The 14,676-nt window shown below is 46.1% G+C and overlaps 1 protein-coding gene across 1 annotated transcript; it reads right to left on the bottom strand.

Annotated features, from left to right (window-relative positions):
• Positions 1-5,662: 5,662 nt before the first annotated feature.
• On the bottom strand, positions 5,663-12,037 carry LOC142858158 (disks large homolog 5-like). Its single transcript, XM_075987354.1, has 5 exons — positions 11,860-12,037; positions 9,529-9,688; positions 7,800-7,943; positions 6,979-7,159; positions 5,663-5,782 (listed from the first exon to the last, which is right to left on the bottom strand). Exons 1-5 carry the CDS (start codon positions 12,035-12,037, stop codon positions 5,663-5,665), a joined length of 783 nt encoding a protein of 260 aa, XP_075843469.1.
• Positions 12,038-14,676: the final 2,639 nt, after the last annotated feature.

Genomic DNA, 14,676 nt, shown 5'->3' with positions numbered 1-14,676 from the left:
TCACCTACTGAGCCACACCTGGGTCAAGGAAGAAATTAAGAAAGAAATTAAAGTCTTCCTTGAATTTAATGAAAATAAAGAGACAACATACTCAAACCTATGGGACATGATGAAAGTAGTACTAGGAGGAAAGTTCATAGCACTAAGTGCCCACTTAAAGAAAACGGAGAATGCATACATTGGGGACTTAACAACATACCTGAAAGCTCTAGAAAAAAAAGAAGCAGACGTGCCCAGGAGAAGTAGAAGACTGGAAATAATAAAACTGAGGGCGGAAATCAACAAAATAGAAACACAGAAAACAGTCCAAAGAATCAATGAAACAAAAAGTTGGTTCTTGGAGAAAATCAACAAGATCGACAAACCCCTATCCAAACTAATTAAACCACAGAGAGAGAACACACAAATAAATAAGATTAGAAATGAAAAGGGGGACATAATCACAGACACAGAGGAGATTCAGAGAATCATTAGATCTTACTACAAAGGCCTGTATGCCACAAAACTGGAAAATACAAAAGAAATGGACATTTTTTTAAATAAGTACCATATACCAAAGCTAAACCAAGACCAGGTGAATGATCTAAATAGACCTGTTAGTCGCGAAGAATTAGAAACGGTTATCAAAAATCTCCCTTCAAAAAAAAGCCCAGGACCAGATGGTTTCAATGCAGAATTCTACCAGAACTTCCAAGAAGAACTAATACCTATACTCCTTAATGTATTTCACAATATAGAAACAGAAGAGTCATTGCCAATTTCCTTTTATGAAGCTACAGTTACCCTGATACCAAAACCACACAAAGACCCAACCAAGAAAGAGAATTACAGGCCTATCTCACTCATGAATATCGACGCAAAAATTCTCAATAAAATACTGGCAAACCTAATCCAAGAACACATTAGAAAAATTATCCATTATGATCAAGTAGGCTTCATCCCAGAGATGCAGGGCTGGTTCAACATACGCAAATCTATCAGTGTGATCCACCATATAAATAAACTGAAAGAAAAAACCATATGATCATTTCATTAGATGCTGAAAAAGCATTCGACAAAATTCAACACCCCTTTATGATAAAGGTCTTGGAGAGATTAGGGATACAAGGGTCATACCTAAATATAATAAAAGCTATTTACAGCAAGCCGACAGCTAACATTAAATTAAACGGAGAAAAACTCAAAGCCATCCCACTAAAATCAGGAACACGACAAGGATGTCCACTCTCTTCATACCTCTTCAATATAGTGCTTGAAGTTCTAGCAATAGCAATAAGACAACATAAGGGGATCAAGGGGATTTGAATTGGAAAGGAAGAAGTTAAGCTTTCGTTATTTGCAGATGATATGATAGTATACATAAGCGACCCCAAAAACTCTACCAAAGAACTCCTACAGCTGATAAACACCTTTAGTAATGTGGCAGGATACAAGATCAACTCCAAAAAATCAGTTGCCTTCCTATACACTAAGGATAAGGAAGCAGAGAGGGAAATCAGAGAAGCATCACCTTTCACGATAGCCACAAATAGCATAAAATATCTTGGGGTAACTCTGACCAAGGAAGTGAAAGATCTATTTGACAAGAACTTTAAGTCTTTGAAGAAAGAAATTGAAGAGGACACCAGAAAATGGAAGGACTTCCCTTGCTTTTGGATTGGGAGGATCAACATAGTAAAAATGGCAATTCTACCAAAAGCAATCTATAGATTCAATGCAATCCCCATCAAAATCCCATCAAAATTCTTCACAGATCTGGAGAAGACAATAATCAACTTTATATGGAAAAACAAAAAACCCAGGATAGCCAAAACAATCTTATACAATAAAGGATTGTCTGGAGGCATTACCATCCCTGACTTCAAACTCTATTACAGAGCTACAGTATTGAAAACAGCTTGGTATTAGCATAAAAACAGAGAAATCGACCAATGGAATCGAATAGAAGACCCTGACTTTAACCCACAAACCTATGAACACCTGATTTTCAATAAAGGAGCTAAAGTATATAATGGAAAAAGGAGAGCATCTTCAACAAATTGTGCTGGCAAAACTGGATGTCAATCTGTAGAAGAATGAAATTAGATCCATATCTATCACCATGCACAAAACTCAAGTCCAAATGGATTAAAGACCTCAATATCAGTCCAAACACACTGAACCTGATAGAAGAGAAAGTGGGAAGTACCCTACAACACGTGGGCACAGGAGACCACTTCCTACGTATAACCCCAGCAGCACAGACATTAAGGGCCTCATTGAATAAATGGGACCTCCTGAGACTGAGAAGCTTCTGTAAAGCAAAGGACACTGTCACTAAGACAAAAAGGCAACCCACTGACTGGGAGAAGATCTTCACCAACCCCGCAAATGACAAAGGTCTGATCTCCAAAATATATAAAGAACTCAAGAAACCAGACCGTAAAAGGCTAATCAACCCAATTATAAAATGGGGCACTGAGCTGAACAGAGAATTCTCAACAGAAGAACTTCAAATGGCCAAAAGACACTTAAGGTCATGCTCAACTTCCTTAGCGATCAGGGAAATGCAAATCAAGACAACTTTAAGATACCATCTTACACCTGTCAGAATGACTAAAATAAAAAACACCAATGATAGCCTTTGCTGGAGAGGTTGTGGAGAAAGGGGTACACTCATCCATTGCTGGTGGGAATGCAAACTTGTGCAACCACTCTGGAAAGCAGTGTGGCGGTTTCTCAGGAAATTCGGGATCAACCTACCCCTGGACCCAGCAATACCACTCTTGGGAATATACCCAAAAGAGGCCCTATCATACAACAAAAGTATATGCTCAACTATGTTCATAGCAGCATTGTTTGTAATAGCCAGAACCTGGAAACAACCTAGATGCCCTTCAATGGAAGAATGGATGAAGAAAGTATGGAATATATACATATTAGAGTATTACTCGGCAGTAAAAAACAAGGACTTCTTGAATTTTGCATACAAATGGATGGAAATAGAAAACACTATCCTGAGTGAGGTAAGCCAGACCCAAAAAGAGGAACATGGGATGTACTCACTCATATTTGGTTTCTAGCCATAAATAAAGGACATTGAGCTTATAATTCGCGATCCTAGAGAAGCTAAATAAGAAGGTGAATCCAAAGACAAACATATAGGCATCTTCCTGAATATTAACCTTCATCAGGCGATGAAAGGAGACAGAGACAGAGACCCACATTGGAGCACCGGACAGAAATCTCAAGGTCCAAATCAGGAGCAGAAGGAGACGGAGCACGAGCAAGGAACTCAGGACCGTGAGGGGTGCACCCACACACTGAGACAATGGAGATGTTCTATCGGGAATTCACCAAGGCCAGCTGGCCTGGGTCTGAAAAAGCATGGGATAAATCCGGACTTGTTGAACATAGCGGACAATGAGGACTACTGAGAACTCAAGAACAATGGTAATGGGTTTTTGATCCTACTGCACGTACTGGCTTTGGGGGAGCCTAGGCAGTTTGGATGCTCACCTTACTAAACCTGGATGGAGGTGGGCGGTCCTTGGACTTCCCACAGGTCAGGGAACCCTGATTGCTCTTCGAGCTGATGAGGGAGAGGGACTTGATCGGGGGAGGGGGAGGGAAATGGGAGGCGGTGGTGGGGAGGAGGCAGAAATCCTTAATAAATAAATAAATTTAAAAAAATACATTTTGCTCAAAGGGGGTTTTAACAGGGTTTCAAGATAAACACTGAATAATAACCTTAACAAATTATGAAAATCAATAACAAGAATAGATAACATCAAAATAACAAAGCCAAAACTGAAACAACCAAAAATAAAAACCTAAAACAAAACCAAACAAAAAAATTAAGCTAATTAGAATTCTCTAATGGCAGATTGAATAGCACAGAATACTACAGGCTGTGGCTCGCCTCAGAGACATGGTAGCAAGGCTGTCAGCTTCCTACAGCTTTTTCAAGATGCCTGTAGTCAATCCTCTTTGGGAGTTTATATGTCATGTCCTCCCCCCCCTCCCAAGGCTGAGGCCATTGCTGGTAGATGTAGGGATTAGAGTAATTTTTGTCTCTGGTTTTCTCTACCCCAAGCATGGTTTTGATGCTTTTTCTTCACGAGAACTGAGTCAACAGACACGTGGCTCAGACTGGGCATGACCACCTGGAGGGCAGCTGGTATTTCCTTCACTGGTGGGTTCACAGTTACAAGGGGTGTCTTTTTGTCTGGAAGTCTTGATTCTAATGTGAAGAATGTGATGGTTTCAAGGTGTTTGTGGCTCCCTTTGGCTTCCTCAGTTCTCTCAGGGGGTGTTATCAAGAAGGAAAGGGAATCAAGACCCAGACGCAGCCATGCTGAGTCACTGGCTAGACATACTCAAGGCCTATTCCATGATGGAATCCAAATTTGAAGAATAAAATTGATCCCCGGACTTCAGTAGTTGCTGGGGATGGGGCTCAGCAGGTGGTTCTTCCTGTAGCAGCTCCTTCTGCAAGTGGCTCTCATCCTGGGCTGTGGCCTCTTCCACCTCAGGCTGGAGTGTTTTGGACCTGGGAGAGGATAGCAGTTAAGGCACAAGTCAGGAGGGGACATGCCATGTCAACTGTCTGGCTCCTACCTCCCAACACCTCAGGTGTCCTGGAGAACAAACATTGATCTTTGGACTGATATCTTTGTTTATAGCCCCAAAGAAAATGGATCACAGAGTAGCTGGGCCTAGAACTTTTCTCAGCCCTAGAAACATGTCATAACTTAAACTGAGCTTGTATGTTGTCCTTTCTACTAGAAAAATAGAACATTCTCCTACAGATCAGGGACATCATTTTGTACATAACAGCAGGATATAAATACCATAGCCAAGAGTGTATGAGCAATACACTTGGTATTGATGAGGAGTTACTGACCAACACATCATCTTATTGATAGCAGTAATACAGCCTTGCCATCAGGTCACCTGAACAAGGTCATGAGGTTAGCTCAGTCCTCATGCCCAGAGGGACCAAAACATGAGCACCATGCAAGATAGAGCCTGTCATGCTAGAGCAGCATTTCCTGTGATGTGTGCTGAGAAACAGGCCCTGCCTGGGCTCTGGGACCAAACAGAGACTTGCATTTCCTTAGGACTAGAGCTGGGAATCTGCATCCTGGCTCTCTTTGGGAGTCTGCTACAGCACACTCCGAGAAGGTTCTGATACAGCCTGTAGCTGAAGTATCTGCCTGGGTTCATCCTGGACAGTCCTTAATATATTCTATCCAGAGAACGCTTCACACAGGAAATAGGCTAATGTTACAGAGAGCATTGTTCAAAGGTGGGAATCTCTCCTCTACCCAGAATGTTCCTAAATAAAAATGCTGTTTCAGCAAGGTATGGTGGTGCACACCTTTAAATCCCATCTCTGGGGAGGCTGAAGCAGGCAGGTATCTGTGAGTTCAAGGAAAGTCTGCTGAGAGCAGAGAAAGGTCAGGAGGGAGAAAGTGAGACTCAATTCTAATAAAACATGAATACCAATGTATTATTTTCTGGATAGAATTTCTTGTTGACTGAATCAGCACAAATATCTTTTGGTTTCTTTTCATGGTTCTATTTTGGAGCCAACCAGAGGAGCAGAAACTTATAAAAGACAGAGGTCCAAGGAACAGGGGATCCGCTTGTCTGTACCATGTCCTCCCAGTCTGGGCTCCTACCTCACATGGGAGAACTCAAAGTGATGCTGCAGCTTTTCTGCTAAGTCCTTTTTCTGGGTGTCTGTTTCCTTCTGCTTCAGCAGGAACTGAAGTCTTTCCACCAATCCCTTGAGCTCCTGTTCATTAGAAGATTGTGTTCTTAGTGGAGGATTACACAATCTCACACAAATCTAAGCACACATAAAGGATCCCAGTAGCTTGCTGGTCATCCAGGCAGGAAAAACAGTAAACATCCAGGGAAGTAAGGAAGCCTGATTCAAGGCAGAGACTGAATAGAAACACAGTGGTCTCTGCTAGCCAATGCACACGTGTGTCATGGACCACAACCCCCATATGCTTACACTACACACATATAGGCACACACACACACAAGAACTGAGAGTTAAAGAAAACGGAACAGAGAGGGAGAAATGGAATTTGTAGAAACATCATGGCAGATGAGCAGTTTAGATGAACCATACCAGCTCTTTCAGAACAGTCCCACAACTCAGCCATCATTTCTTGAGGATTACTACGGTTGGAATTTGCTTGGCCAGACTATGTCGAGCTGATAGAGAAATTCTTCCCCTGCAGGCCCAAACCTCCCACTTTCCACCACCAGCTTGTTAAAACCCCCAGCAGATCATCCGATCAAACCCAGACTGAAGTCTGCTGGATGGGAGAACTGTCCAGCACTAATCCCAGACAACAGGGCTGAGGAGCTGCTGCTACTCAGGCTCTGTCACTGAGAACTGAGAGCTGGGCAAAGGGAAGAGAACACACTGGGACACAGGAAGAAAGGACAAGGCCCCATGCCACCCTAACCCATGACAGTGAGGGGCACTCAAGGGGCCCTTGCATGGGGATCTCCTCCTTGCAAACTCCTTCCCACCTGTGATCTCACATGAGCCCTGCCAAGCAAATGAGGCCCAGGAGCCAGAGCTCACACACTCAAAGCTCTGTGCATAGAATGCTACCTATCATAGATCCATGTAGGTGTGTGGTGTGTTATTGACCCTTCCCTTCACTGGACTGCAGCTTCAAACAGAGCAGCAGGAATGGTTCTCCTGTTTCAGACAGCAATTCCAGGTCCTGGGTGGCCAGTGCTGTGCACTTAGACAGAGCAATAACTCAGTCTCTCCTAAGAGGCTAACTTCCCAGAAGTACTTGTGCATGGACCCTGAAATGAACACCTGGTAGCATGAGGTGGGTGACTGAATGGGAGCATGAATGAGTCAGGTGGGGGCGATAGCACAGGTGGGGGGGGTGGGCAGAGAGCAGTCAGAAGCGCAAATGGGGCCAGACCGTAGCCTGACTGATTTGCCTGCCCCACCTGTTGTTGCTGGGTTTTGACGTCACCGTTCTCTTCTTGGTTCTTACAGAGCACTTTCAAGTCCTCTACGTGGTGCATCAGTAGGGCCCAATCATCCCGCAATTTCTTCTTCTCCTGTCTCAGCAGGTCCACCTTCTGCTCCAGGTGAGTATGCTGCATCAGGAGCCTGCTGTGCAGACCTCTGGAAACACAATCTGCATAGTAAGGCCCCGCCAGCCTCCTCCTGCCTCCTCTGCCTCACCCCAAAAGGCTTTATGTTTCCTGGAAGATGTAGCTAACAGTCTGACACAGCCTTGACAGCTACACTCAGAATGCCAAAGTGAGACAGCTAATACCAGAAAGTATCAAACTACTGTGGGAAACCCAACACGAAAGAGGATCCACGGCCCTTCAACAGGAAGAGGAGCCCCCCCCCAATTGTCCTTAACTGTCCACAGTAATGGAAAAACATCACAAGTAGAGGGCGAATACCCTCCAAGAGGGGACAGGTGACCAAAGGTGAGCGTATTCTACCTACAAGTTCCACAGCCCCCAGATCTAAAGCCTGGGCCTGTGCTCCAGACACCCAGGGCTGTCTGGCATTTCCCTCATGGTGCAAAGCCCTTTTCTATCTAGAGGCTCCAGAGGCTCTAGGACAATGGTGGTAGGGCTAATAGTCTCTTTCACACTCCCAATAATGAGTCCGAGAGACACAAGTCCCAGAGCTGCTTGCTAAGAAGCAGAAAGTCTAGAAGCAGAGGTAGGAGCTCTCCGTGCAGAAAAAGAAAGGCAGAGATGGCCGTTCCACAACTTTCAGGGCCCACGTCAAGATGTGCCCTTACCGATACAAGACTGTCTCCATGGTCAGCTCACTCAACTTTTCTGAGGCCTCGGTGTTCTCGTCCTCCAGGCGCTTTAGTGCTGACAAGGCCTGTTTGTGCTGTAGCTTCACTTTCTCATTCAGGGGATTTGGCGGGTGGTAGGGCCTAAAACAGGAGGAAAGACTCCCATGAACACAGGCCTCAAGGATCATGGAAACTCAAGTTGTATCCTGGTCTACCACAGCCCAGGGGTTGCCACATTCTGGATACTATGTTCTGGAACCTCGTGGTGCTTATTTCTTGTTATCCTGACCCTAGGTCAGCAGAGGCCTGCATGAGCTCACGCAGTAGGCCTAGATGGTCAGTCTAGCTCTCTGTGTTACCAGGAGTCTATACCACAGGTCTTGCCACACCAGATATTGCAATAAAATCTCTTCTGTTTCAGAAAGCGATTCTAGACCCGGGATGACTGTCATTGAGCAGTAAGACAGAGAACACAACTCTGGGTTTGAGACCCTACAGCAGGACAGCAATATAAACAAACTCCATAAGGGATTCCTAGGTGCCATCAAAGTGAGCACATACGACAACATTAGTAATGCTTAAAGTGGGGATCCCACCCTCAGCAGTGGCATCTCCTAGAAACTGGGTCAGGCAAATCCTTAGCTTCTACCACAGATCCCTGGCTGCTGTCGTCTGCAGGGACAGAAAAACATGCAAATGTGTATATGCAGACTCACACGCAATAGAGAGAGAAGGAGGGATATAGAGACACAGAGAGGAAGAACACCCACAATCAGATGCCAAAGAAATGTGTGGAGCAGTATTGTCAATGAGTACAATGCACAAAACTAGAGGGAAACAGTGATGAGCACCAGAACTTCCAGTTCCGCTGAGATGGACCAAGTGGGAAGAGGCCCCTCCAGCTGCTACCAGCACTTTTCTGCACCCAATCTCCTGCCAAGCAAGTCCGAAGACTCACCACAAGCTAACAGCAGCTCGTATCTCACACAGCCACCATCTGTCTTATCTTGATAATGCATGCTGGGAAATACACATTACTGCCCCAATCCCTGAACTGTGTGACTCAGACCACAGGCTCTGGTTTTCATTTGCAGGAAGCAGAATTGTCACAGTCCCCATCTCAGCTTCGGGGCCGCCTCTCCTCTGAGAGGAACTTAGGACTTGAGGTTAGTCACTCAGGAAGTGCAGCCTCCTAGAACCCAACAGCTTTTTTTTTTATCAGATTTTTTTTATTTTTTATTTAAATAGAATTATTGACACTTCTTTTACATACTGATCACATATGCCCCTCCCTCCTCTCCTCGTTGTTGCCCCCTTTCCCATCTATACCTCCCTCCCGTTCCACTCCTCCTCTGTCTCCATCAGAAACAGGCAGGCCTCCTGTGGACTTGAGGAAAACATGGCAATACAGGCTGAGCTCCCTGCCTCATGTCATATCTAGTGTAGGCAAGGAAATCCAGCCTGGGAAGAGGTTCCCAAAAGGCAGATAAGCTCCAGGGAAGGGTCCTGATTTCACTGATCGGAGCCCTACTAAGAGATCAAGCTACACACTGTCACACACAAGCAGAGGGCCTAGGTCATCCCATGGAGGCTCCCATCTGTTGGTCCAGAGTCCATGAGCTCCCACAAGCTCAGGTGAGATGGCACTGTGGAGCCCAAGACCTTTAAAAAAAGCAGGTGAGGGGGACATTGCTGACAGTGCCATGAAGTCTGGAACAATGGATACCTATCATCCACCTTTCCTTCCGTGATAAAGATCACGTGATCTCGCAGCTCATTTCTTTGGCTGGTCATCAGCTGCAGCTCCCTGGTCAGCCTCTCCATTTCCTTCTGCATCTGTTTCTGGGTACGGGGCCTTGGTTTGGATGATGGCACCGTAGCATCATCTGTGGGTAGATGGAACACAAGTGAGACTGCATAGCAACAAGGCATAGACAATGGACAGGTCATTCTGTGGCCCAAACAGAAATACCATGTCTGGAACCTGGTGACAACCCAGGCTGAGATGCTCCCTCTGCGGACCTCAGCTCTCCCATCGCTCTAGAGATGTGGCTACATAAGCAGCCGGGGCTTTCCTCTGTCTCCTACACATGCTCAGGGGAACAGACACAACCTCTTCAGACACTGTATTCACAGCAGCACAGAATGCAGCGTGGTCCGGAGCCCTGAAGCCTGCGTGGGTTTCAGAAGCCAGAAAATAACGGCACAGTGCATGAGCACTCGGCTGCTGTGAGGAGCTCAGCTCTCCTTCCTGGCCAATCCAGGCCCACGGCTGTCAACTGAAAAGCCATGCGGGGGCACAACATGGTCAACGGGCTCCCCAAGTCACCCACTGACTATCCAGATCACTGAAGCTGGCAGGAGGCAGCCAGTCTCTGCTCTGCTCCCATACCTCAGGCAGTTGTTTGGCTACACTAGAGAACTGCCTGCCATCCTCAACTGCTGACATAGAACAGGGGGCCACTGTCAGGGAGAGGTGCTCAGAGGAATTCTGCAGTACAGTCTGAGGACACAATGTCTTGTCCAGAGAACTTTTCTTCCCTTGTGGCTAGTGTCAGAGAGAGACTGGACCCACAGGAACTACAGAGGGTGAGAGGCAGTGATGCCTCCCTAAGACGGGGACACATCAGCCCCTCCCTTCCTTCTGTGGTCTCCTTCTGTCCCCACATATTAACCCAAACCACAGTGAAGGTCACAGCTAAGCGGTCATCCCAGCACAACATCCTTGGCCTGGTCAGCCTCTGGCTTAGGAGATGGACAAACTCTGGAACCCTTGACCTTGATGAATTATGATAAGCAGGGATGTCCATTAGCTACTGAGAGGCTCCTGGTCCTCTGTCCCATTACTGGAAGGCCCACCTCAAATCCCCCTCTTCCAGCAAGCTGCCCACCTCCTGCCCATGACTCACTGCGTCTTCGCCAGAACCATTTGTTCCTTCCTGCTTTGTGCCCAAACTGAGCGTCAGCTTCCTCCCGCCTCTCTCTGTTCTTTGGACCTTCTCCATCCGCTCTCCTAATAAGACCCCTCAGTCTTGAGAACATGACTCCTGCTCTACCCTGTGGGCACTGAGGAATGTCCTAAGGGCAGTTGGTGTTGCTACAACACTGGTGACATCACATGGAATGCCAAGAGCTCTCCGGGATACAGTAGAATTGTCTGGGGGAAGGGACTGCTGATGTCATGGGGACCTGCATTTGTCCTCCTGCTAACTAGCTGTCCTGAACTGACCAGAAACCCAGCTTCCCCATTCAGGAGCCTCTCTGGGAACACAGAGTAAACCACTCAGCACCCCTTCCTTCCAAACCCAGAGTTCCCTTAGCTTGATTGGAGGCCATAGTTGAGAACTGAGCTTTTCCTTCAAAAGATGCTGAAAATGTCTCATTCCTTCCTCAAAATCACTCTGTTCATCAATATGAGCAATCAACTCTTACTGAGAGTCTATGTTACTATGAACATAACCAAGGAAAGGTCACCTTCCTCAAGAACAAATGTTAGAAAGCACATTCATGAAGAACCTGCAGAGCTGGTTACCGTGTGGGATTTAGGTTAAGGGTACAGTCATGGAAGCCATGTGCTTAGCTTTAGAAAATTGCCCTGGGATTCCTTAACACGTAAGGAATGTCCACATGAGGATGCTAGCAAAAGTGTGATGATCCATTAGCAGAGAAAACTGAACTAGGGAATCCCCGGGGAGCGGGGGGGGGGGGGGGCCGCAGGCTGAGTGTGGTGCTCTCCACTCTGCTCAAACTCAGAACCTCAGGGCTTCTATTGCTGTGGGTTTTTATTCACCATGAAATAAAATTCCAGATCTCTAACGTGAATGCGCTTTGCCCATTGCTCTGCTTCCTGCTCCTGGCATTCAGCTAGGGTCCCCCTCCTCTATCTTCGCGTCTCTCTCACTCACATCCACACTCCTTCTCCTTCTCCCCTTCCTCCTCTGTGTGCAAACCCCATGTCCAGAGGCCAATCTGACAGCATCTGAGTGACTCCAGTGGACCTTGCCTCCACCCCACACACGCGCACGCCCCTGAGCCCTGTCCTTGTTCCAGCTGTTACCGTCATTCTGTCCTTCAGTAACCTTGGACAGGCCTGCTGTGTCACGTTCTAGTTTATGCCCCTGTTCTGCTTGGCTTCTGTTATTGTTTCCAGTACAGTTTTCCATTTCTGACCCGTTCCCAGGTTCCTTCATTAACATATCACAGATGATCGCATGTGTGGGACAGCAAGCCTTCATTGTCTCTGGGTTCTAGATGACTTTCAAAACAGACCTTTGCGGGCTGGAGAGATGGCTCAGTGGTTAAGAGCACTGCTTGCTCTTCCAAAGGTCCTGAGTTCAATTCCCAGCAACCACATGGTGGCTCACAACCATCTGTAACAAGATTTGGTGCCCTCTTCTGGCCTGCAGGCATATACACAGACAGAACATTGTATACATAATAAACAAATAAATCTTTAAAAAAAAAAAAAAAAAAAAAAAAAAAAACAAAACAGACCTTTGCTACACTTTGAGAAATTTGACAGACTCTTTGTCTGGGTCGTCCTCTGAGGAACAGAGACTCATCAGGATCTAAAGCCTCTGATTATTTTCACTTGGTGTTTACATAGAACGGGTTGCTGTGGCATTGAGTTGCACTGCACGTCAGCCTGGCCCCACTGACTGCTGGCGTCAGAGCTGCACTGCCCTCGCTGTGGTCTATTTTACATTTTTTTTTTTTTAGGATTTTCTAATTTTTTTATTAGTTTAGTTCCAGATTGCTATTAGATTTTTCATAGCAGCATGTTTCTTCTATTTCAAGAATTCTTTTTTTTTTTTTTTTTTTACATTTTAAGCACCTCTAGCTACAGGAGGTTCTGGTTTGGAGGTGGGTGGGGCCTGCCCACAATAAGGAAGTCTTGAAGACAATGGCTTCCCAGGGAATGGGTTGGGTGCCCTCTGAGGTCCTTGGCACTTCTGGAATAGCAGCTCCAACTCAACGTTCTCCTCTTCCTAGCCTCTAACCTGCACCAGCACTCTAGCAAAGATGGTGTGTCTAAATTATTTCTCCTCTAGGCAAGCACAGGGTACCTGCCAGTTCTTGAGTCACTGACTGGGTATGTGTGTAGTCTCCTGGGGACATATTCTTATGTGGATGGATTTTAGAATTTTGGATCTTGGACCTTGATTGCTATTCTTTTTTCCTATCTCCCTTTAGCTCCCTGCTATCAGAGACTTTGTGGTCAATAGGTTTTATTCTTGCTTAATGCCTACTGAGTTCTTCTACCACACAATGGCAGGTTGGAAGGGTCTTGTAGACAATGCTGTGAAGACTCCTGGAAGAGGACACCAGCAGGAAACTTGAGAAGATTACTGCTTTTCATAACCTTTTCTGCTGCAGGGGGAGGTAGTGGGTCCTCCCTGCTGTCTACAAGGCTCTCAGACTCAGCCAGGTTCTGCCACTCTGTCCTGCACTTGCTTTTCTTCCATGAACTTTATCCATCCCGAGACTCACCGATCCCACAGGTTCCGGGTTGATCCTTCACATCCCTCACTCAACCTGCCCTGGCTCCTCCACAGAAGGCCTGGAGAGCTCAAGCGAAGGAAAGTGACCCGTGGTCAACACCAGGGAGTTTTCAATAGATTACAGGGTGTATAATATGAACTCCGTGATGGAGGAAGGTCATTGGTTAAATAAAAAGAAACTGCTTGGCCCTCATTGGTTAGAAGATAGGTGGGAGGAGTAAAAAGAACAGAACGCTGGGAGGAAGAGGAAGTGAGCTCAGACTTCACAGCTCTCCTCTCGGGAGCAGACGCCTCAGAGAGACGCCATGCTCCCAGCTCCCAGGCAGACGCACGCGATGAAGCTCCGACCCAGGATGGACATAGGCTAGAATCTTCCCGGTAAGCGCACCTAGGGGCGCTACACAGATGATTAGAAATGGGCTAAATTAATATGTGAGAATTAGCCTAGAAGAGGCTAGATAGAAATGGGCCAAGCAGTGATTAAATGAATACAGTTTGTGTGTTATTTCGGGCATAAGCTAGCCAGGCAGCCGGGGTTCTGGGGACGCAGCCCCGCCGCCCTTATTACTACAACTCAGCCCCAATATCAATCAGAAGGAGGCTAGTAACATCACCTGTATCCTTTTCAGGAAAACAGCATTCTGCACAGCTATGAGAGGGATCTGTTCTAAGACACAGCCATGCACAGGATAGAGCCAACAACTCAATGTCAGCAAGGGGATGCACTGTGGGATTCCTTGTTGTGAAGCCACTGAGACATTTCCTTTGCTGTAAGCTGTGTGCAATGAAAGGAAAGAAGTCTACTTTTAATTTTTTTTTTTTTTTTGGTTTTTCGAGACAGGGTTTCTCTGTGGTTTTGGAGCCTGTCCTGGAACTAGCTCTTGTAGACCAGGCTGGCCTCGAACTCACAGAGATCCACCTGCCTCTGCCTCCCAAGTGCTGGGATTAAAGGCGTGCGCCACCACCGCCCGGCTCTCTACTTTTCATTTTTAAAATAGCTGTCTTGTTTGATTTTTTCTTATTTACCACAGAACACATTAATTCCAAAATAACAAATTTGTGTAAAAGAAGAGAGCGCTACTACATCCTTCCTTTTTCTGAACTGTAGAAACTCGTAACAATTAGATGAGACAAAACAAGACAGAAGGTCCACCTTGGAAGACAGGAGATCCGGAAAGGGCTGGCCAGCCAGAATAGCCAGAACAGAAAATGTTAGGTTCAGTAAGAGACCTAGGGTCAAGGGAATAACGGAATGAACAACAGAGCACAACACCGGAGTTTATTATGTAGCCTGCAAACACACCCACCAATGTACACCTTTACACACCTGCATCAATACACACAAAGCACAGAAATCAGAAGTGAGCAGAAAA

The sequence above is a fragment of the Microtus pennsylvanicus genome, chromosome 10, assembly GCF_037038515.1.
Source record: "Microtus pennsylvanicus isolate mMicPen1 chromosome 10, mMicPen1.hap1, whole genome shotgun sequence".
Taxonomy (NCBI): Eukaryota; Metazoa; Chordata; class Mammalia; order Rodentia; family Cricetidae; genus Microtus; species Microtus pennsylvanicus.
This window is presented reverse-complemented; position numbering and strand designations above follow the sequence as displayed.

Coding starts and splice junctions, on each gene's coding strand:
- LOC142858158 (XM_075987354.1), bottom strand. CDS start 12,037: ATGAAGGCTTGCTGTCCCACACATGCGATCATCTGTGATATGTTAATG. Junction 7,160..7,799: donor ATGGAGACAGTCTTGTATCG/GTAAGGGCACAT, acceptor TTGTGTTTCCAG/AGGTCTGCACAGCAGGCTCC. Junction 5,783..6,978: donor TCAAAACCCAGCAACAACAG/GTGGGGCAGGCA, acceptor TCTAATGAACAG/GAGCTCAAGGGATTGGTGGA.